The sequence below is a fragment of the Coenobita brevimanus genome, chromosome 59 (genome assembly GCF_032717465.1).
Source record: "Coenobita brevimanus isolate Jiangsu-jjx chromosome 59, ASM3271746v2, whole genome shotgun sequence".
NCBI lineage: Eukaryota > Metazoa > Arthropoda > Malacostraca > Decapoda > Coenobitidae > Coenobita > Coenobita brevimanus.
Genome location: NC_137012.1, coordinates 24,594,055 through 24,618,907, shown reverse-complemented (window position 1 = coordinate 24,618,907; position 24,853 = coordinate 24,594,055). Strand labels below are relative to the sequence as shown.

The following is a 24,853-nucleotide window of genomic DNA, read 5'->3' as shown; positions in this document are numbered from 1 at the left end:
CCAAATTGGCTAATCGGTTCAGTATATGTGCTGGAAGAGAAGAGAACTCTCATAATGGGACTCTTTTCGAAAACCACCGAAAGACTGGAAATACTGTATGACCAGATGCCAAATGAGAGGACTTTTACAGTAATGCTGGGAGACTCACAACTCAAATTTGCAAAATTACTGCTACAGTACAGGCTTAGTCAACAAATTAAAACCAAAAAAAATTAAATGAGCAGCATCAAATGATGTACTAGGCTGAAACCATAAAATGCAGTGCTGTCATGATACTGCATAGATCTATCTATCTATTCCCAGATGCCTCAATCCTGTAAGGGGTGGGCACAAACAAATTGTCTCCATGTTGCCCTGTCCAATGCCACTTCATTGCCTTGCTCCCAGTTCACACCCCTCTCTCTCATATACCTCTCCACTCCATCCCTCCATCACATCCTCGGCCTCCCCCTCCCTCTCCACCTCACTCGCATACACTCTCCTTGTTAGTCTCTTGCTCTCCATCTTCTCCACATGGCCAAACCACCTCAATGTATTTCTACTAATGCTTTCTGTCACATCCACATCCACACCACAGCACTCCTTCATTTCCTCTGTCTCTCTGTGTAACTCTACATGCTCCTCTCAATTAACTCATTTCCATTACTCTCACTCCTGACTTGTGTCCTTCCAACAAATCCAAGCTTCACTTCCACAGGTTAGAGATGGTATCATAATAGTGACATGCAGTAAATTTTTCACTTCCACGCTCACTTTCTTGTTCCTTATCAATGCTTTAAAAAAACCAGCAACCTTTTTTCCCTGTTGTACCCTTTCAAGCACTTCTCCCTCTAAACTTCCATCGTTAATCACCATGCTACCCAAGTACTGTGCTTAAAGTCACTCACACTTTTCATTTCCTCCTCATCCAGCCTCACTGTACATTCAGTGACTTCATTTCTCTCAAAGACCATAGCTTTACTCTTCCCTGTTTTCACCTTTAGATACCATTTCTTACACACACTCCCAAACTCATTCACCAAGCCTTGCAGTTCGCCTTTGTCTTCACTTAACAATACAGCATCATCTGCAAACAACAGTACAGGGAGTTTCCAAACACTGCCCTCTCTCATTAGGGTTGTTCCAACATCCACTGCTCTAACTTGTATCTCAACTCCATCCATAAACAGATTCAACAACAATGGGAACATGACACATTCCTGTTTCAGTTCAACATTCAGATGTAAAAATTCACTCATTTCACCATCCACACGCACTGCAGCCTAAGCACCCTCATACATACTCTTCACAGCAATCAACAACTTCCCATTTACTCCATATATTCTTCATACTTTCCACATTCTTAGTCTACCCACCCTGTCATATGCTTTCTCCAAATCCATGAAGGCTGCATACAACTTCTTTCCCTTCTCTAGAAACTTTTCCACTGAAGATCTAAGAATGAATATCTGATCTACACAACCTCTTCCCTTCCTAAAACCTCTCTGTTCTTCTCCAACTAATTCCTCTATTATTCCCCTACCTCGGTCAACAAGTATCCTACCATATACTTTTCCTATTACACTAAGAAGACAAATGCCCCTATGAGTACCACACACTTCTTTTTCCTCTTTTCCTTTGTACAGGATAATAATTATACATGACTTCCAATCCTCCATGACTTTATCTTCCTCCTAGGCCAATCTGCACAACTACTACAGTATATCCATTCTACTCATACTACTATCTCTCCCCCATGCTTCTTCATTTCACAACACGCTTCATCAATTCCTGGGGCTTTCTCCATTTTGACATTCTTCACTGCTTCCACTACTTCCATCCTACTGATTCCTTCTCTTTGCACCTCCCTTCTCCTCCCAGCCACTTCCCAGTCATGTATACTGTACTCGCATTACTTTCATTCTCTATGTTCAACAATTCCTTAAAGTGTTCTCTCCATCTGCTCACTGTTTTCCCTTCTTCACTAGCAATATACCATTTTATCTTTCACTCCCAACTTACTTCTTTATCACATTGTCTAACTCTCCTTACCCTTTTCCAGAACATTTTCTTACATTCCCTTCACTAACACTCAAATTCTTTCCAAATCCCTCATTCACTCTCTCTTTACTCTCTTACTAATCCTTTCACCTCTCTCTTTCTCCCCACATATAACTCTTCTGTCTCTCAACTTCCTCCGTGTCCCTGTTTCTCATCCTTTCACTATATAAGGCGTCGCGTGGAGTAGTCAGACAGGCGACAGAGTTGCCAGTTTGGAGTTAGGTGCATACACCACTATTTTGACCCTTCCCCCTTCATTTGAGCAAGTCGCTTGTCTGGAAATGCAACTGTAAATATGGTAGAAAGTCCTCCGAAATGTAGGGGGCTTCCACTGCCACCTCGCCTGGCTGGGTGAGAGCTGTGAGTGCGATGAGGAGTCAGACATCCACCACTTCCAGTGCCAAGACGCCACAGTTGCCAGACCCTATGCTTTGTGCTCAATGTTTCTAACAACAAACTACTGATAGATTTTATTTCTATACACAAACGAAAAATTAACTGCATTTTTATTTTTATTTTATTTTATTTTTCTTGTGTTTATTACACACAGCAGCTGGATAGAGTAATACATGCAGTGGTGCTGGGGATAATGCTGGCGTCCCTTGTAGTACTCCTACTATTTCGTACTATTACTACTAATAATAATGATGCCAATAGGTAATACAGTAATACTACTGTTAAGGATTTTTGAACATTGAGGGAAGTGTTTACAGGTTGTTATGTGTGTGAATCAGTGTTTTTCTCCTCCTCCTACTATTACTACTACTACTACCACTACTATACTACTGCTATTACTACTACTACTACTCTGTCTGTCAGTTACAACAACAACAACACCACCACCACCACCACCACCACCACCACCACCACCACCACCACCACCAACTACTACTACTACTACTACTTCTGCTACATGAAAAATCAACTGCTACAGCTAATACTGTACTAATATTTCTACAAAACCAACAACTTCTGCTACTAATACTTCTTATACTTGAAAAATTAGTACCATACTAATGCTAATTTTCATCCCAATATTTAAAATGCATCACATGGGTCATTTTCGGTTTGAGCTAAGCTTTTAAATGAAAAAAAAATGAAGTAGATACCTTGGTTACTAACAAAGTTATTGATGTTTGAAAACTCAATTTCTGCAGTTTTTAAAAACTGTCACTTGTCTGACTACTCCCCGTGATGCCTCATATGCTTTCTTCTTTTGTGCCACAGCCTCTTACATCTTCATTCCACCATGCTGTTCCTTGCACCCACTTTCGTCTTCTCTTCACTCCATACACCACCTCACATGCTACACAGATATCTTCTGTGAATATCTTGCACATACCTTCCACCTTGCCCATCTGCTCCAAATCATATTTACCCAATTGCTCCACCACTTCTCTCTTATATTCTGCGTTTTTTCTATCCTCTTGCAACCTTTCTACCCTCCTTGTATGGACTACTACCTCCTGTCCTTCCCTTCTCCTCCTCCTCCATTTCATTTGAACCTTCACTTTCATCATCAACTGGTGGTCAGAAAGTTCATTCCCCCAACCTCTGTATGCTCTTGCATCCATTACCCACCTTCTCATTCTATCATCCACACTCACATAATCAATCTTTGCCTTACATTCATTTAGTTCACCACCCTCCCTTCTCATCACTCACCACGTATACTTGTGGATCACTTTGTATCTGAATAGAGTATTGGCTATCACCAACTCCCTCCCTGCACAAGTCTCCACTAGAGCACTGCCATTCTCATCCGCTTCCACAGGCACACCCCACTCACCAACTACTCCATCCACCTCCACATTCCCTAGTTTTCCATTCATATCTCTAGTCAAAAACACTGTCTCATTAATTTCAAACTTTTCCATGCACACTTCCACATTTGTCTAAAGCTCTTCTTTCACTCTACTCGCACGATCTTGCATTGGCACATACACACAATCGCGCACATTTGCAGTACAACTTTCAATCTTACACACACAATGCTTGAGCTGACAAATCCATGCTCTCTTTAATTCTCCTTCCATCTCTTGCGCACAACAATACAAACTTCTTCTTTTGCCCTCTCATTCTCACCTACTCCTGTGCATATATCCAACCCATACTCCCATTCTCTCATAGTCTCACCTCCCATTTTGTCTCAGTTATTCCACATACATCCACTTTTGCATCCTCAAGAACCTGGACAATCTCTTTCACTGTCACCTCATAATTTGCACCCCTTACATTCCATGGCCCACGCTGTACCATGTCCTTTGTTCGATCCTTAGTCGTCACTTGATAGTCAGTCCTGGTCTTAGGCTTCTTGTTTGTACTGAATTTTTAGTTAGCTGTTTTCCGGGGAGGGTACTAACCCTTTGCCAATCCATTTGCTGTCACATATGGAACACGTGTAACCACTCTCTCTCAATACGTTACATGTCCTTGGTGGATGAGTTTGGGAGAGTGTGTAAGAAACGGAATCTAAAGATGAATGCAGTGAAGAGTAAAGTTATGGTTTTCAAGAGAAGTGAAGTCGGTGAATATACAGTGAGGCTGGATGAGGAGGAAATGGAGAATGTGAGCGCATGTAAGTACTTGGATAGTGTGATAAGTAAGGATGGAGGTTTAGAGGGTGAAGTGCTTGAAAGGGTGCAACAGGGAAGAAAGGTTGCTGGTTCCTTGAAAGCAGTGATAAGAAACAGATAAGTAAGCATGGAAGTGAAAAAGCTACTACATAACAGTATTGTGATATCAACTCTAACGTATGGAAGTGAAGATTGGACCTTACTGAAGAGACACAAGTCAAGAGTGAGGGCAGTGGAAATGAGTTATTTGAGAGGAGCCTGTGAAGCAGGCTTGGTTTCGAGTACATTTTTCTGTACTCGAGTTCAAGTACGATTACATTACGGTATCACGAATCCAAGTACAAGTACAAGTACATTTGTGCTGTACTTGAATCCAAGTACGAGTCCATTTTACTGATTTAACCTCAATTGCTTTCAGCAGTTTATTGTGTGAATGTGTGTGTGTGTGTATATATATAAATATATATATATATATATATATATATATATATATATGTGTGTTTGTGTGTGTGTGTGTGTGTGTGTGTGTGCATGTTGTCCAGGCAGCTGTTTTTCACTCCTTGCAATTAGTACCAAGGTGCTAACATATTACAAGCAGCTTATCAGGAGTTAGTGGGCGTGGCTGTACACCACTTGACCTCAGTGACTCACCAACCCAGGCCACCTGGCCTCTCCAAGGACACACCATTGTTGCCCTCACCAATTTTATATATCATGGTTGTACTCGAAAGTACTTGTAAAATTGTCGAGTACTTTGAGTCCGAGTACAAGTACAAGTAGAAGTACAAGTACTATGGAAATTTTAAACCCGAGTACAAGTACTTTTAAACCCGAGTACAAGTACAAGTACATTATACTGTGTACTTAAGTACGAGTACGAGTACGAGTCCATGTACTCGGACCCAAGCCTGCTGTGGAGTCACATGGAGAGACAGACTGACAAATGAGGAAGTGAAGGAGTGTTGTGGTGAGGATGTGATAGGAAGCATTAGGAGAAACACACTAAGATGGTTTGGATGTGTGGAGAGGGTGGAAAGCAAGAGACTGATGAGGAGAGAGTATGTGAGTGTGGTGGAGGCCAAGGATGAGATGGAGAGATGGAGTGCAGAGGTATATGAGAGAAGGGGGTGTGAGCTGGGAGCAGGACAATGAAATGGAGGGGGACAAGGCGACATGGAGGCGATTTGTTTGTGGCCACCCCTTACAGGATTAAGGCATCTGGCAATAGATACACAAATAGAAGTCTACTGAGTGTTGTAGGGAAGGTATATTGAATAATTATTATAGAGACTCTAATGGATACGTTTATGTGAAGTTACAGAATGTGGTGAGTTTTTGGCATATCATTTTAAGCCATGATTCCGAGGGCTTGAATGATGAGTGAAAGGAAGCGTGGCCCATTGGACTGAGCAAACTTGGGCTGTCTGGATGTTGCTACTCCTCACCCTGCCCTAGGGTGATGATGATGAACAGGGTGGCTTTAGGAGTGGCCAAGGATGTGTGGATCAAATATTCGCAGTGAGACAGACAGTGTACAAGGCATGCGAGAAGGATGATACGGCATTTGTGGCCTTAATGGATTTGGAAAAAGCATACGACAAAGCAGACAGAGAAGGAAAATTTTGCGCATGTACGGTGTCATAAGCTGCTAGGTGCTGTCAAGTTTTTATGATGGTAGTGAGGAAAGTGTAAGAGTAAATGGGCAACTAAGTAAATGGTTCACAATCAATGTAAGAGTGCATCAAGGGTGTGTGATGTCCCCATGGTTGTACAATACATATAAGGATAATGTGATGAGAGAAGTAAAAACACGAATGGTGGAGAGAGGGATGGTGTTGGTAATGAACGGTGATGGAAAGAATATTGTATCTCAAATCTGTTGTATGCTGATGATGCCGTGCTACTTGCAAATTCCGGACAAGAGCTTGGCAGACTAGTGCAGAGTTTTGTAGATGTCTGTGAGTGTCATGCCTTGGAAGTAAATGTAGAAAAGAGGAAAATGATGGATACTGAGAGAGACGGTGACTCCCAGTATGATGTTACAGTGAATATGGATACTGAGAGAGACGGTGACTCCCAGTATGATGTTACAGTGAATATGGATACTTAGAGAGACGGTGACTCCCAGTGTGATGTTACAGTGAATGGAGAGAGACTGGAAATGGTGAGAGTTCAAGTTCTTGGGTAGAGTGAGAGGAAAGAAAGGAAAATCTGCAAATGAGGTGGAAAGCAGAGTGACACAAGGAATGAAAGTAGCTGGTGCTATGAAGACCTTGATAAGAAACAAAGGCTTGAGTGCTGCAGCTGTGTGAGACTTACATGATGGAGTGTTAGTGCCAACTTTAACATCCTGATGTGAGACTATGGTGTGGCATGAAAATGAAAAGGCAAGAGTAAGAATGGTGGAGATGGAACTGCTGAGGAATGTATGTGGAGTACAGAGAGTGGAGAGAATATGGAATAATGTGATAAGTGAAAGATATGGAGTGAGGAAGTCTGTGGACACCAGAATCAATGAGTATGTACTGAGATGGTTTAGTCATGTGGAGAGAATGGATGACATAGAGTGGTGAACATGGTATACTGTACCTGAGTGAACTTGAAGAAGGGAGGAGGCAAGGTAGGTCGAAAAGAGTGTGGAAGGATAAGGTGGATGAGTGTGTGAGGAAGAGAGGTATGGAAGTTGGTGAGGCTAAGGGACTGACAAGAGACTGAGGTGGACGGATGAATGATAAGTGAATGGAAGTGTGTCCCATTCAACAGGGCAAACTTTCGCCGTCTGGACATTGCTACTCCTCACCCTGCCCAAAGGTGGGAAAGGAGGTCCGGATGATGATGATGTACATGATACATTTTGTATTTTTTGAGAGAGAAATTTCTTGCTTAAAGTGCAACTGCCTAGTAAGAAAACTGCATATCTAAAAACCATAGCTGCTAAAATTAAATCAGATGCTCATTATTCAGCACTGAATTCTCTATGCAGCACAATATTCACAGCTCCTACCTTGGATTTGGGGCATAAGTATCCACACACCACACCATATAAATAAGGCAGCTCCCCACATCTTGGTGATCATCTGCAAACTTGTGCAAGATCTTGGCCAGGAGAAAAAAGTCATTATACCTGAAAGTATTTTCAGAGTTAAAGGTCATATTTCATAATTCACTATCAGCAATTTATGCCATCCATTCATCTTACATATACCAACTAAAAATAAAAAACCCACTCATCATACTAACCTTGGGTGAGATTCACAAATGCACTTATGCCCAATTCCCTTCTGTAACTACTGTATGATTTGTTTTCCCAGGAAGGACATGGAAAGCAGAGTGCAAAGTCTTACCATGTCATTTGTCCTTCCAACAGAAATAAATCTTGTTCATAAGAGGAAAATTACCATACGTATATACAGTATTTCCATGGCAGCAGGAAGAAAAAACAAAACAAAACAAGGGTACAAACTTTCCATGAGTCCGGTTCTTCCTGCCACAAAACGACAGGGAACTGATCACAAATATGTTTGAGAATCCCACACGTTTCACATGGTCACACAAGGCTGGGTGATGTACAGCATGGGTCTTTTGGGATATAAAAGAAAGAACATCCCTGGTACATTATCTCTCTCTCCAGTGATAAAAAGCTCTCCTCCTCTCTTTAGTCAGGGACTAGGGCAAGGCTATTCACTCAATAATTTGAAGTGAGGGTGACCACTCACTCACCATAGAGGTAGTATGTAAGCAGTAAAACACCAATTGCCACCCAAACTTACATCTATAAAGGCCATATCTTGTGTGAGTGCCTTAAACTACTGACTAACAGGCACCCATCTGCCGGTTATACGGTTATCACACACAGTGCTGTATACCTTGAAGGTAGCATTACACTTAATGAATTAATGGTGGGCAGCCCCCAACTGCCATTAACATTGGCATTAACTCCAATAAACCATTTATTGACTGTAGTTACTTTTGGACTTCACCATTAAAACATGCTGAGGTATAGTACACCTTATCACATTCAACTGATATTTTTATACTTTTCTGCAGTCTTTACTATACAGAAGAATCTCTTTAACTTTGACCCCTCTAACTCAGACTCAGTGTTACTTGGGGAAAAAACCTGGGCAGACAAATCTAATGTAACTCGGATGAGTACAGTACCCTCGCATCCAACACGTGTTTGTCCAGCACGATTCGCGTCCAGGACAGAGAGCAAAAAATCAGTACGATTTAATATGATTTAATTACTGTAACATGGGTGCGTTAGCATAACACGCACGGAGCTCCGAGAAGTGGGCGAAATCCGCAGAGTTCGCCTCTAGCACGATTACCTCCAGTCCAACACGGTCATACTGGACGTTTCCGTGACGCTGACAGCCAATCAAAACTTCCGATCAAGTAGCCTCCCCCGCCTGCTATCGTGACGTGATCGTGATGTCGCCCAATTAAAAACGCTTCTGTTCTCACGTGATGTTTTGTTTAAATTTCTCCCGCCACAGCGCCATTCAGTCACATAATTCGAATTGGACGGTGCTTTTTTTTCGCTGCATTTTCTGCCCTTGCTACTGCATTTTACCCTGCTCATGATGCCTAGGAAGCCTTCTGAGAACCTCAAGAAGCGGTGGCACCTCCCTCAGGCCACCAAGCTAGAAATCATCGAAAGGAAGAAGAAAGGGGAGAGGAATGTGGACATCGCCAAGGCCTACGACATGAATGAAGCCAGCGTGAGAACCATAATAAAAAACCAAGACAAGATCCTGGCGGCAGTGAATGCTTACGGAGGTGGGCCTAAAAGGTTAGTTATCATTCATAGTACAGTTCCATTTATTATAATTACAGTAGTACCAATACATGTATAGCAGGGGTTCCCAACCTGGGGTAAATTACCCCAAGTGGGGTAATTTGGTCTTTTGTGAAGGGTAATGGGGGAGGTAACAAAAAAAAAAAAAAAAAATCTAAAAATCATACCAGTTATGATAGACTTTCAGACCTATACTAAAATTCAGAGATGAATGTTTAAAGTCATATTTATTTGGTATCAGTGTTAATAATAAAAATAAATTACTCCTTGCAATAACTCTCCTGGTTTTAGCCTAACCTTTAATTAAGTCCTACATTCAAACTAAAATCTAGGCATCAAAATGTTAAGTAGCTAAAATGCAACTGTGGAAACATAAGCAATAAAAGGTAATGAGTGAAGGGAGGTGTGGAAAATGGGGTAATGGGTAAATAAAGGTTGGGAACCCCTGATGTATAGGTATATGGTAGGTATTTAGGGTGACTTTTCCTAGGGTTGCTGACATAATTCATTTTTCCCCATAAGGTCTGTTGTTTGTCCAACACATTTTTGGTCCAACACGGGACCCGGGCATGACAATATTACCGTGTTGGACACGAGGGTACTGTACAAGTTATATGAAATAACCGGCATATGACTTAGACAACCACTCTCCTGCTGAAGCATTTTTCTTGTCATTTTACCCCCTCAAACAATACCTCTGTAACACAATACCTCTAGCAATTTCAGATATGTACATTAAAAGAAGGTTTTTCTACTAATTTTTTTTTTTTTCCCGACAAATTAAGACATATAAGAAAGATATCATCCAAAAAGATTTTCAGCCCTAGGCCTAAACTTGACCCAAACATAAACAAAAGTGCCTGCCTATCCGAGAAAAAAATGATCCGGTAACTCTTGAAAACCTAGACATCTGAAATATGAGGGTTTCAAGGCTAGTGCTGTGTGGTTATTTAGATACATAACATTTTGACTCTTCATATAAGGTGAAAAATTTTTTTGGGGGGGCTATTAGAAATCCATCTGCTATAACCTGGACAATCTCATAACTAAGACAGCCTTCCCCCTAACAGTCTGAGTTGGAACGTTTTTTACTGTACTTAAATAAGAATATAACTGTCTATGACAGAACATGTCTACAAAAAGTCTATCTATCTATCTATCTATTGCCAGACGCCATAATCCCGTAAGGGGTGGCCATTTGACTCTGAGTTATTTGTTTTACAGGGAGGGGCACTAACCCTCCACCAACCCACTTGCTGACACGTAGGGAGCACGTATGGTTTGGTTATATGGTTACCACCCAGCGTTGTAAATGGTTTCTTGGCTTACAAGAAACCATTTGGCTTGTCACTCAATGTAAAGCCACCTGTAATGGAAAGAAAAGGAATAAGAAGTGACAGGAAAGATGGGAGAAATAGGAAGAGAGGAGGGCAGGCACAGAAAATGAATGATAAAGGCTAAGGAAGAAGTAGGCAGCACTACATCAAGTGAGTGGATGATGGTTGCCACCACCTAAAGTAATTTTGCTTAAACTGGTGGTTTTGAGGAATACAGTACAGTCACACTCTAGTATGTAATGGGGTTATGTCAAGTGTAAACAGATTCCATACCGAGGTCAGTTTAGCATGGGTTCAATGGTGACAGGGAGGGGGTAAAGGGTCAGGTAACCTGAACTCTTAAAAAAAAAAAAAAAAAAAAAAAAAAAAAAAAAAAAATGCCACCCAATTGAAGTGTGTCCTAAGCCAGTTTAAATAATCACCAAGGGTCCCCACTGAGGCTGAGGGAGAGCAATATGGTGTTTTCCAACTCACAAGAGTCTGTATTTCACACATAAAAGTTCTCTCTCTACTTAATATTGCATGCAGTATTTGCTATGTGCTTGCACTATTATATTGCATATTGGTGGTGTTTTGATGTGCATGTACACAATAGGCAGCAATCTTGGCTCAAACATATGACAGTTGGCTTGTGTGGGTGGCGTGTGTCCGCACGAAATCATCATCATTGGCCACTGATAAAATTGTACATGATTTTTGCTATTATTAACCCACAACTGGGTACAAGTTTTCATCAATTATTCTGTTGATCAGTCGCATACTCAGCCATTACATACCAAGGTGTGACAATGCATATACAGAGTTAACTGCTGTAAGTATTTACTGTACTTGTACTACATACTACTACCACAATACCTAAAATAATGATCTTCATCATGTGCAGTTTCTTGAGTCCAGTTGTCCCGAGATGCAGAGAACTCTTGTAAGGGCTCCTTCTTTGACCAATCGATCCAGACTGGGGATGCTGAATCTTCTTCTCTGTCTAAACTCTCCTCGTTATGTATTGTTGCTGCAGCAAGTTGCACCGGGTGGCAGAGGTTATGTAAGTTTTCACTTTTCTGCTTGATAATTTTGACTGCTACTTCTAATTCCTCTTGAATAAAATTGCTTTTACATTCTGAAATTCAGGACAGTTTGTGATGATGATGAGATTCAGTTTATCAATATAAGGGATTCAAGAATATCTTAACCCTGTACGGTATGGTTAAGAATGAAATCATGCAGACACCAACGAGAATGTAGAGAAACGCTCTGCACAACAACAATAAATCTGTCAAAGATCAAAGAAAAAATAAAAGATAAATAAATAGCAGTAGGTGGAGACACTCACCATCCACCCACTCAATGTAGTGCTGCTTTGGGTCTCTGCCCTTTTCTCTCTGCTATCCTTTCTCTTCTGTCTTTCTTTCTTTCTTTCCTCTTCCTTCTGCCTATGGGTGACTCTACACTGAGTGATGAGCCAAATGGTTTCCTGCACACCAGGAAACCATTTACTACTCTGGGTGGTAACCATACAACCAAATAATGGCACCTCATGGTTTAGTGGGTAATTAAGGTGCTTTAATCAGACTGAGCCTGTGTAGGTTTATATCCAATGGGTGGTTGGGGTTTACTGCTCACGTAATGCCACTCAGAGATGAGTGTTGCTGGTCACTCTCATCTTAAATGTCAGGATCAACTTGCCTAATCCCAGGGTGGCATAGATTTGGATGATTTTTTTTTTTTTTTTTTTAATGCGAGGAAGAAGGAACCAAAGGCCCCTAGTCTGCAATTATTGTTCCTTCCAAGAGAAAAACCAAATACAAGAGAGAGCCAAATTCAAGGTCCAATCATTTCGAGATGCCTGGACACACTGCATTTGAAAGACTGGAGATCATAGGAAGTAGGAAATACAGACAGAGGAAGACAGTTCTAGAGTTGACCTGTAGCATAAATGAAGGACTGGGAGTAACGGTTAACTCTTGCATTAGAGAGCTGGACAGAAAAGGGATGAGAGTTTACCGCTAGACGGGTGCTACGAACCCGTCATAGAGGTGGAGGAATGCGTGCAGACAGTTCAGAGGAGCAGTGACCATTGAAGTGGCGATAGGAAAGAGATAAAGATGCAACACTGCGACTAAGAGACAGAGGTTGAAGGGAGTCAGTAAGAGAAGGAGAGTTAATGAGACGAAAAGCCTTTGACTCCACCCTATTGAGAAGAGTTGTATGTGGGAAGCCTCCCCACACATGAGAGTTGTACTCTAAACAGGGGCGGATAAAACCCCTGTATAGGATAAACAATTGTGCAGGGGTAAAGAAGGAACAGAGTCGGCTTAACACACCTAATCTCTTGGAAGCAGATTTTACAAGAGATGTAATATGATCTTTCCCAGATAAGTCCCGAGTAAATGAACCCCAAGCACGTTCAAGGATGATGCAGGATTAAGCTGAATATTATTAAACATTAGTGGGTATACTTGTGGAAGATTATGTCGGGTTGATAGATGTAAAAACTGAGTCATTGATGCATTAAAAACAACCAGATTATTTTTACCCCAGTCAGAGGTACGAGCCAAGTCAGACATTTGGTGTGCCATAGCCTCATCCCTTGTTTGTTGAGGTAACTGCTGAGATGGACGTTGCGAGAACCGAATCGAGAGGTGAAGGGTGGAGTCATCAGCGTATGAGTGGATAGGTTTAGATGTACAGCTTAGAAGGTCATTGATGAATAAAAGGAAGAAAGTTGGCGATAAGACAGAGCCCTGAGGAACACCACTGTTGATGGATCTAGAAGAACGATGGCTGTCTACAACAGCAGCTATAGAATGACCAGAAAGGAAGCTAGAGATGAAGGTGCAGATAGAAGGATAGAAACCGTAAGAGGGCAGCTTGGAAATGAAAGATTTATGCCAGACTCGATCGAAAGCCTTTGAGATGTCAAGTGCAATGGCAAAGCTTTCGCCAAAGTTCCGAAAGGAGGATGACCAGGAGTCTGAAAGGTACGTGAGATCGCTAGTGGAGCGTCCCTGACGGAACCCACACTGACGATCAGAAAGCAGGTTGTGATGGGAAAGATGCTTTAAAATTTTTCTATTAAGAATTGACTCGAAAACTTTTGAGATACAGGATCCTAAAGCAATTGGACGATAGTTAGAGAGTTGGGAATGGTCACCCTTCTTTGGGACTGGCTGAACGAGAGCAAACTTCCAGCAAGAAGGAAAGGTACAAGTTGACAGACAAAGGCAAAAGAGTTTACCTAGGCAGGGTGTAAGCACAGAAGCACAGTTCTTGAGAAAAACAGGAGGAATTCCATCAGGCCCATATGCCTTGTTAGTATTGAGGCCTGTGATGGCAGAAAATACATCAACTGAAGAAATATTAATGTCAGCCATGAGGAAGTCAGAGGGGGGAAGTGATGGAGGAACAGCACTGGAATTGTCTAAGGTGGAATTGGAGGAGAAAGTCTGAGCGAAGAAATCTGCTTTATCAGTAGAAGAAATAGCTACAGAGTCATCAGAGTAGAAAAGAGGAGGGAAGGATGATGAAGTAAAGTTGTTAGAAAGGTTTTTGGCAAGATGCCAGAAGAAGTGAGAAGAATTCAAGTTTGAGAGTTGAGAACATTTAGTATGGATGAAATTATTTTTAGCAGAGTGAAGAACAGACTTAGCATGATTCCAGGCAGAAACGTATAAAAGATGTGATTCAGGGGTGGGTTGGCTCCGGTACCTTTTATAGGCCCTCTCCTTGTTGCGGACAGCATTAGAACAAGCGTGATTAAACTAAGGGTTTCTTGCATTGGTCAAAGGATATGAGAAAGGAATGTATGCTTCCATGCCCGAGAGAATAACCTCCGTAATGCGCAAGGCACACCCAGATGGCTCCTGGCCATGGAAGCAATAATCATTCCATGGAAAATCAATGACGTACTGCCTGAGGGCCTCCCAATCCGCAGCTCCAAAGTGCCACAGACGTTTATTTGAAGGGTCCACAGGCCGTACAGGAGCGATAGGACAGGTTAAGGTGATAAGGTTGTGATCGGAGGAGCCCAACGGAGAGGAAAGATTAACAGTGTAAGCAGAAGGATTAGTTGTAAGGAAAAGGTCAAGTATGTTGGAGCTCTCTCCAAGGCAGTCAGGGATACAGGTAGGGTGCTGTACAAGCTGCTCTAGGTCATTAAGGATAGAAAAGGTGTAGGCTTGTTCACCAGGTGGATCAATGAAAGGAGAGGAGATCCAAAGGTGGTGGTGAACATTGAAATCTCCTAGAATGGAGATCTCAGAGAAAGGAGAAATGGACAGAATGTGTTCCATCGTAGAAGTAAGATAGTCGAAGAATTTTTGATAGTTTGTGGAATTAGGAGATAAGTAAACAGAGCAGATATATTTAGTCAGAGAATGACAGGAAAGCCAAAGCCAGAGTGTAGAGAAGTCAGAAGAATTGAGTTCAGGTACACGAGAGCAAGATAAGTCATTGTGTATATATACACAATGGCCACCTTTGGCTTTGAAATGAGTATAGAGAAAGTAGGAGGATACAGAAAAGGGTCTGCTGTCAGTTGCCTCAGACAGCTGAGTCTCAGTTAGAAAAAGAAGGTGAGGTTTAGAGAAGGAGAGGTGGTGCTCAACAGAGCGAAAGCTAGGGAAAAGGCTGCGAATGTTCCAGAAATGAAGAAGAAGAGAGTCAGACAGTGGTTCCAGGCAGCTCAAGTCGTCACGGGGAGAGGGGGCATTTATGGTCCCCCCTGGGGACTCCAAGGATGGGTAGATGGATGAATTAAATATCTAAACTGCACATCATCTACTTGCCCAATTTCAAGTGGAGCAAGAAATATCTACCCTGCCTTTCATTCATAACTTTCCTAGTACAATTCATGTGCCTATTCAAACATTTTAACCTGCACTTCAAAAAGCCACATGAACATATGCAGTGTGTGCATGTGTGTGTATGTTTTTTTCTTCTTGGAGAAGTTTTTAAGTAAGCCATCAACACACCCATATTGGTAAACATACTATCTATCTATCTATCTATCTAATGCCAGACGCCTCAATCCCGTTTGGGGTGGCCACAAACAAATCGCTTCCACATCGCCCTGTCCCCCGCCATTTCACTGCCCTGCTCCCAACTCACACCCTCCTCTCTCATATACCTCTCCACCCCATCCCTCCATCTCATCCTCGGCCTCCCCCTCCCTCTTCCCCCCTCCACCTCACTCACATACACTCTCTTCGTCAGTCTCTTACCCTCCATCCTCTCCACATGGCCAAACCACCTAAGTGTGTTCCTCATAACGCTTCCTATCACATCCACATCCACACCACAACGCTCCTTTATATCCTCATTTGTCAGCCTGTCACTCCATGTGACTCCACAGGCTCCTCTTAAATAACTCATTTCCACTGCTCTCACTCTTGACTTGTGTTCCTCCAACAAGGTCCAAGCTTCACTTCCATACATTAAAGTTGGTATCACAATACTGCCATGCAGTAACTTTTTTCACTTCCATGCTCACTTCCCTGTTTCTTATCACTGCTTTCAAAGAGCCAGCAACCTTTCTTCCTTGTTGTACCCTTTCAAGCACTTCACCCTCTAAACTTCCATCCTCACTCATCACACTGCCCAAGTACTTAAATGGACTCACATTTTCCATTTCCTCCTCATCCAACCTCACTTGACATTCAGTGACTTCATTTCTCTTGAAGACCATAACTTTGCTCTTCCCTACATTCACCTTTAGACTCTGTTTCTTAAACTCTCTCCCAAACTCATTCACCAAGCTTTGCAGCTCCCCTTCATCTTCACTTAACAACACAGTATCATCTGCAAACAACAGTACAGGGAGTTTCCAAACACTCCCCTCTCTCATTAGGGCCACCCTAGCATCCACTGCCCTAACTTGTATCTCTTTTATAACCCCATCCATATGCAGACTGAACAATCATGGAGACAAGACACATCCTTGTTTCAATCCAACTTTCAAATAGAAAAATTCACTCAATTCATTATCCACACGCAGTGCAGTTTTAGCACCCTCATACATACTCATCATGGCGTTCAACAACTTCTCATTTACTCCATTTATTCTTAATACTTTCTTTCCTTCATTCTTTCCTCTTCCTTCTGCCTGTGGGTGACTCTGCACTAAGTGACAAACCAAATGGTTTCCTGTACACCAAGATATCATTTACTACGCTGGGTGGTAACCATATAACTAAATTTTGGCGCCTGGTGGTTTTGTGGGTAATTACGGAGCTCCAATCGGATTGAGCCGGTGAAGGTTTATATCCAAGGGGTGGTTGGGGTTTATTGCTCACATAATGCCACTCAGGGATGAGTGAGGCTGGTCACTCTCATCTTAAATGTCAGGACGAACTTGCCTAGCCCAGGACTTCTACGCTCCTCATGGGGCAACGTAGGATTGCATGATGGATGGACGGATTCTTAATACTTTCCACAATCCTTGTCTATGTACCCTGTCATAAGCTTTCTCCAAATCCACGAAGGCTGCATACAACTACTTTCCCTTCTCTAGAAACTTTTCCACTGAAGACCTAAGAATGAATATCTGATCTACACAACCTCTTCCCTTCCTAGAACCTCCTTGTTCCTCTCCAATTAAGTCCTCTGTTATTTCCCGAACACTGTCAATAAGCAACCTACCATATAATTTTCCTATTACACTAAGAAGACAAATGCCCCTTATGAATACCATACACTTCTTTTTCCCCATTTCCTTCATACAGGGGAATAATTATACCTGACTTTTAATCCTCTGGGACTCTACCATCCTCCCGGACCAATCTCCAAATCTTCCACATCCATTTTACTACTATCTCTTCCCCATGTTTCAGCTCTGCACCACACACTCCATCAATCCTGGGGCTTTCCCCATTTTGAATTTCTTCATTGCTTCCACAACTTCCATCCTACTGATTTCTTCCTCTCTTCTCACAGCCCTCCTTCTTCCAGCCATTCTCCATCCACTTATACCGTATTCATATTACAGTAATCACTCCAATATCCGGATCAATAGAGCCATCGGTAGGTTCGGATATTGGTTTTGTCCGGATATTGGGCCCCAGCTTATGGACTTGTACTTACGGACCCTAACACAGAGAAACACCTATACAACTCCCTCCGGACATGCATAGCACCTATTTAACACCCAAATCACACCAATAAGGCACATAAATGACTGAAATAAATGCAATAGACACATAAAATGTGGGTTTAGAAGTATGTTCATACATTAATAAACATTCTGGTACTTATGGACTCTAACCGAACCTAACCTAACCGAACCTAACCGAACTCTGAAAAACCCATTCCTACTGCACATGCATGAGGTAAGTTTAGTATGGAAAGAAGTACAGTATGACACTTTCTGGTAAGTATAGTATGGGAAAAAATACAATATGAAACATTCTGGTAAATATAGTATGGAAAATAGTACAACATGAAACATTTTGGCTACTTACAGCAAGTCCCTGGCCACCTCGATGAATAACCGCCTCCTCTCGGACTCTGACAGTAAGAACGATTTCCTGAAGCACTTGCACTACACTCTTCCTGAAGTCTTGCACTGAACTTAGTCACTAACACACAGAAGTCCGTTCTTTTCACAGTGTTCACTTTAGTCCAAATAATGTTCCATTAAATTTAAGTGTTGCACATTAACTTTTCCCAAGTTTTTTTAAGTTTCCAAAGCCAAAACAAAGAAAGGTTAGAATTCGTTAAATTTCTTTTCTACTTAGTCTTTTCTCCCAACTTGAAAACCTTAACACAACACACCGTTTTTTCACTGCACAACACTCAAAATTCCCGTGTGGTCTAGTGGAGAAGTTCTTGCTGTTTATTCACTGTCAGAGCCCGAGAGTATCACTGGCAGGCGTCCAAGGGGTGCATCGGTGGGTAGTGGTGATGGCGTACCGACTACAGAAGACTCTGAAGACAGCCGCAAACTCACGTCGACGGTGACTCACTGTAGCTGATGTGCTGGGCTGTGGCTCGGAGCATGAGGGCCTGTCTTGGGAGGCAACGGAGTGGAGACAGGGCTTGGCACAGCGGGGTCACGGGCCTGAAAAAACTGTCAATCGTTGACTGACGCAAGGACCGACGATTCTGGCGATTGATGATGCGCTGCCGGAAAGCACGCACTTCCTCCCACGAGTCCCAGGGCCCCATCTCCCTGTCGCAGTCCGGGTGTTCCAGGTAGTCTAGGACGAACTCTAGATGTTCCCGGAGTGCGCTCAGCTTGGGGATGGCTGGAGTAGTGTCCTGCTGGGCGGAGTCTGCATCATCATCGCCTTCGTCGTCGGAATCTTCAAGTTCGGGACTGACACCAGCAACCGAAGGCGATCTCGATATCAGACAACGTCAGTACCCAGGATAGCCCTTCTCGTCGTCCAACCACTCACGAACATCGTCCACATCAACATCGTCGCCGTGCGTACGTAGCCGTGCATGGAAGTCATCCACGTCAAACCCTAGGAAATCGTACTCACATCTGTTCCGAGAAGCAGACGAGACCAACCATTTTCAAGAGTTTTCCACAGGGACTTCCTTCCATGCACTAGCCCAGTTGTACAGCGCAGACTTGATGTTGTAGCGGCGAAAGGTTTTCCAAAGTCCCGCTTGCCTCGAGTGTCACGTCCTTCCCTGCGCTCGTCCTGGGTCTCGAGGAACCACCATCACCTCGTCCAGGAACTTCCGACGGTACAGGCGCTTTGTTGCCACGATCACTCCTTGGTCCATTGGTTGAATGAGAGCAGTCGTATTAGGTGGCAGAAACATGCACCTAATACGGCCATTCTCAGCAACCAAGTCCTTGTCGCACGGGTGGGCAGGTGCATTGTCGAGGGAGAAGGAGAGCCTTTACCTGGTCGCGAGGAATTCCCAGTGTCTTCGTCTGGTAATGTATGACCTCCTTGACGAAGTGATGAGTGAAACCAGTCTTTGAAAATCACAGCTGTGAACCATGCTTTCAAAGAATGGTACCATACGACAGGAAGGACATCCATCACCCCACGAAGGCACCGAGGCTGCTTTTACACGGCCAACAATAACGGGCTTAAGCCGGTGCATGCCGTTAGCATTGGCACAACACAAAGCAGATATCCGTTCCTTAGAAAGCTTGCGTGCCAGGTACACGCTTCTCCGTCTCATCGGCGAGAGTGTTCGTTGGCACGACGATAGAATAGGCCAGTTTCGTCAGCGTTATAGACTTGACCGAGAGTGAGGCCCTCCCTGTCGATCAAGCCTTTCACCTTGTGCAGAAACTCGTCCCTCCATCCTCGTTAGCGTCCAATGCTTCGCCATGTGCTTTACGGTTAGTAAGGCCATGTCGCAACTTGAACGCGAAGAGCCAACCCTCGGATGCCTTGAAGTCTAGGGCGTCGTGAAGCCTTGCAAACTTCTCAGCAGCAGCCTTCAGCTCCGTTCCACGTACCATCACACCAGCTGCACGTTGCTGTCGATGCAAATCAACGTGGAGCGGTCGATCTCTGCATACTTGGGAGTAAACATAACCTTCCTCTCCACGTTGCGTTTGCTTCTCGACGAGAAGTCAGCCGTGTACTGCATGAGCTTGTCTCGGGAACGCTTGATATCAAACAAAGTCGACCGGGCCAGGTTGAACTCGCGGAGAATGCGAGAGGAGGACCAACCCGCATCAACCTTCTCCAATATCTCCCGTTTCTTCTCCAGAGTCTACACCACTCTCTTCCTTTTCTCAGGAGGCGGGGCCATCATCACACACACTAAGAGTAGGGCAGAGAGCAGCAGGAGGCCTTGCAGCAAGTACGGCACCACCACAAAAGCGAGCACGTGGGCAGCCATGACGAAGAGCGCAAGTCCAGTCGCGGTGAGAGACAGGCGGGAAGTGGGGAGGATGCAGCGGCGCTCTATCGGACGTCGGAGGAATGACGAACCAAAACAATGCTCTCACGCGGCGCGCGCGGCAAGTTCAAATTACGGACGGCAAAAAATCGGTTTTTTTTCCAATTTTTTTGGATTTTCGGACCATTTTGGGAATGTTTGATCCCAGGACGATAAGGTTCGGTTAGTGGGGATGTTCGGTTATTGGGCGTCCGGATATTAGAGTGATTACTGTACTTCTTTTCTCTAGTTTCAACAATTCCTTAGTGTTCTCTCCATGTGCTCACTTTTTCTCCATTCTCCACTAGTAATCTACCATTTTCATCTTTCACTCCCCAATAAACTTCTTTAACACACTGTCTGACTCACTTAAACTCTTTCCAGAACACTTACATTCCCTCCAATGTACATTCAAATTCCTTCCAAATTCCTCATCCACTCTCTTCTTACTAATCTTTTCACCTCTCTCTTCCACTCTACATATAACTCTCTCTTCCATGATGGAAAAGAAAGTCGTACAGGTGTGAGGAAGGAAATAAATGCCACAGAGTTATTTCCCTTTAGTGTAGTAAACAGCATAGGAAGCAGCCACCCCCTCATCTGAGATGGCAGCCCACCATGCTGACAAAGGTCCTCCTCGCAGAATGCAAGGTAGGTTGGGGAAGTCTTCCAGACCTGGAGTTGCTGATGTTCCTCCTTGTCTGAAGTGCTGCCACCTCTGGTAGGTTTCCCTCCAGCGCCAAGATTAGATGTGAAGACCCTGAACGGACATACCCAGTCAAACATCCTTAGCCTACTGGTACACATAATGTTACCTGTCATAGTAACTTATGACAGATCCAGCACAGCACCACCACCCGTACCAATTCTGAGGTCAGGTAACCTGAAAGGTGATCCTTTTTTAGAGATGGTAATAGGCATGAAGTCAGCCATGGAGGTCTTAACCAAGGTTGTCGAGTCCCAGGCAATGCTCCTGTCCAGCCTCATGAAAGAAAACAAGATGAGTTAGGTACCACAGATGACACCCAGCCAGCAACTGCCCTTGCTCACTGCAATACAACTCCCACAAGAAAATATCATTATGGGCAATATTCAAGGTCTCTACCCAAAAACTAACCAAAGCAATATAAAGGACCCAGTGTTTGTTGCCCTAACTGAAACACACTTAACGAGTGAGGTGAATGATTCCAAAGTAACAGTACGAAGCTACACACCGTACAGAGCAGGCAGGGAAGGTAGAAGTAATGGAGGTGTCATGGTATACCTGTAAATAAGGAATGACCTATCTATCCATCTATCTACCTATCTATCTATTGCCAGACACCATAATCCCGTAAGGGGTGACCATTTGACTTTGAGTTATTTGTTTTATGAGGACGCAAAACCCCTACTCTCTTACTCTAATGGTTAGGTAGAACTAATTGCTCTATATTCATGTCAGCAAATCTAATCGTTGTCAATTGTTATCACCCACCCCAGTGTGACTGAGAAAATGAAAAACAAAAAACGGAGTTAACAACATCAACAAAATAACCGAAAACATGCTAACACCCATGCCAGTCATCATGTGTGGGGACTTCAACTTCCAACTTGTCCAGTGGCTCGAAGGTATCATCTTCGGAGGCACACTGGAGGATCAAGTACAGGCCAGACTCCTCCTGGATACCACTGATAAAATATTCCTCTTACAACATATAACAGGCCAAACATGAAAAACCAACATCCTAGACCTCTTCTTTAGCAACAGTCAAGAGGCAATCAGATGCTACCAAATGGTAAAAATGATATTTTCTGATCACAACCTGATCACCGTAAACACCACATACTCAAAGGCTGGAGATGGGCAAACAAAGGAGTTCTCATCAGAGTCCACCCCCTTTGATGAGTTCAACTTTATCAGTGACTCAATCAACTGGAAACACATAGACTGAAGCTTTGAGGAAGCAAACTGGGACCTGATCTTAGCAGAAAATGATCAGAATGACATACTGCAAGCACTGCTCAACACTATGCTCGAAACCTGTCACAATTAGGCTATGTCTCAATAAAGAGGAGAAAGAGAAACATCCGACACAACACCATCCCGAGAGATAGGAGAGTCATGATGAAGAAGAGAACTTCTCAAAACAAGCAGTTAGGTAAATCAGATAACATAGAGCAGAAACGCTCAATCAGAACAAAGATAGCTGAGGTTATGCGACATTTAAAGAATCCCATGAAGCTCAGAGAAGACTTGATGAAAATCGGGCAGTAATGAACATCAAGCAAAGCCCAAAATACTTCTTCAGCTACTGTAATAGATTCTCTAAGACTAAAACACAGATTAGGCCACTGCAAACACAACAAGGAATGATAACAAAAGACCCAAGAGAAACTTGTCAATTAGTGATGCAGCAATACAACGGCATATTTACCACCCCAAGAACACAATCAATCGTCCAAAACCTGGTATCTTTCTTCACACATGACATGCTCCAGTCAAACCACCTTACCGACATCCAAATTAGCTACAGTGGAGGACATCAAGGAAGCCATAAAAGAACTACGACCAAATTTGGCTGCTGGGCCAGATGCAGTGCCAGTCATCCTGCTACAAGTGTAGGGAGATCTTAGCACAGCCAGTCTGCAAGGTGTGGCGCCGCTCACTGGACAAGGGATTTGTTCCAACATTACTTAAGCAAGCCACTTTGAGTCCAATATATAAGGGTGAAGACAGAAGCCTCCTCCAAAATTACAGGCCTGTTGCTTTCACAGTGCACATAATCAAGATGTTTGAGAAATGTGTAAGACAAAATTACAGTATTGCCCACATGGAAGTGAACAACCTCCTCAATAAAACCCAACACAGATTTAGGAAAGGAAGGTCCTGCCTGTCTAAACTCTTGGCAAACTACAACTGGCTGCTAAAGACCCTGGCAGAGGGAAAGAATGTGAATGTCATGTTCTTAGACTTCGCCAAAGCCTACAACAAGGTTGACCACGGCATCCTACTTCTTAAGATCAAGTCCCTCGGGGTACACAGCAAGCTGGGAATATGGCTACATAGCTTCCTCACAGGAAAAACCCAGTCAGTTGCAGCAGAAGGGCACAAGTCAGAAAAAGCCACCATAATTATTGGAGTGCCACAGGGGTCGGTCTTGGGTCCCCTCCTCTTCCTGACACATGTGGGTGACACTGACAATAAAATGGGTTCTTCTTTCCTCTCCTCAACTGCCAACGACACCAACATCAGTCGTACCATTACCAGTGGAGAAGTGCGTTATTCGCAGGAAGACCTCAACATAGTCTACACTTGGGTTACAGGGAACAACATGCAGGTCAACGAAGATAAATTTGAAATGTTGAGATCTGGCCCAAATCACATAATCAAAGAGGCAACCGCTCTGCATACAGAAGGGGGACTAGACATCTGCACACAGCAACATGTCAAACAGCCTCCAGCTCCATACTGGACCAAGTAGAGCTAAAATGTAGGGACTCCAGGACCGGAAGCAGCAGTGGACCACCACGACTATGAGGCATCGACCCCTAAACTACACCAAGTAAACAGTCCTTAGAGAAGTAAATTACAGTAACTTGCACTGTTTTACCCCATTTGAACCCTCCTATTACAACTACCTATGAAAAGAAAACGTGCCACCAGTCAGTATTCAATGAACTAGATTTCCTGCCAACAGAGTCGACTTCTTGTGAATGAATGGCTGAAAATGGTTAATTTCTTTATAGGCAAGACAGCTGCTTACTAGTACAGTATTGTTAAGGAAACTGTGAATTCTATATGCATACAGTCCACCGAACATCGACCACAACATTACCCACAATTTTGGACGACATTTACATTGGAAATAATTAGAACATACCCAAATTAGTCACAATGTACCCGAAAGTCCGCTTTCAGATGCATACCTGTTGAGATATAAAGCAAAATTTTCTTCATTGTTTGTGTTGATGCGGACGGCCCGCCAAAAATCAGCTGATGGGCAGGTGCTGGGTTTGAACATTTAATAATCAATGTGTCCAATTGTTTATTTTTTCATGGAGACAAAATGCTGATAATTATATACACATGGTATTAAATTGTAGTTCTTGCATCAACTGACTTAGATAAATTCTATTTATTGCCACTCGTGTGCAGTGTACATAGTATCTAATTATATCATTACGACATGAGTATATATTGTTAAGTATATAATATGATGAATCTCTGGATACAATACAAAGTTCTATAAACAAATAAAAAGTAAACA

At 43.1% G+C, this 24,853-nt stretch overlaps 1 protein-coding gene across 1 annotated transcript in view; it reads right to left on the bottom strand.

The window, feature by feature from the left end:
- mi (cyclin E-interacting protein minus) overlaps positions 1-21,392 on the bottom strand; it is a 120,479-nt gene extending 99,087 nt beyond the window's left edge. Inside the window, exons 1-3 of the mRNA XM_080274823.1 lie at positions 21,224-21,392; positions 11,610-11,871; positions 7,621-7,740 (exon numbers count right to left, since the gene is read on the bottom strand). Of these exons, the coding sequence (XP_080130949.1) occupies positions 7,621-7,740; positions 11,610-11,871; positions 21,224-21,392 (551 nt within the window). The remainder of the gene's footprint in view (positions 1-7,620; positions 7,741-11,609; positions 11,872-21,223) is intronic.
- Positions 21,393-24,853: the final 3,461 nt, after the last annotated feature.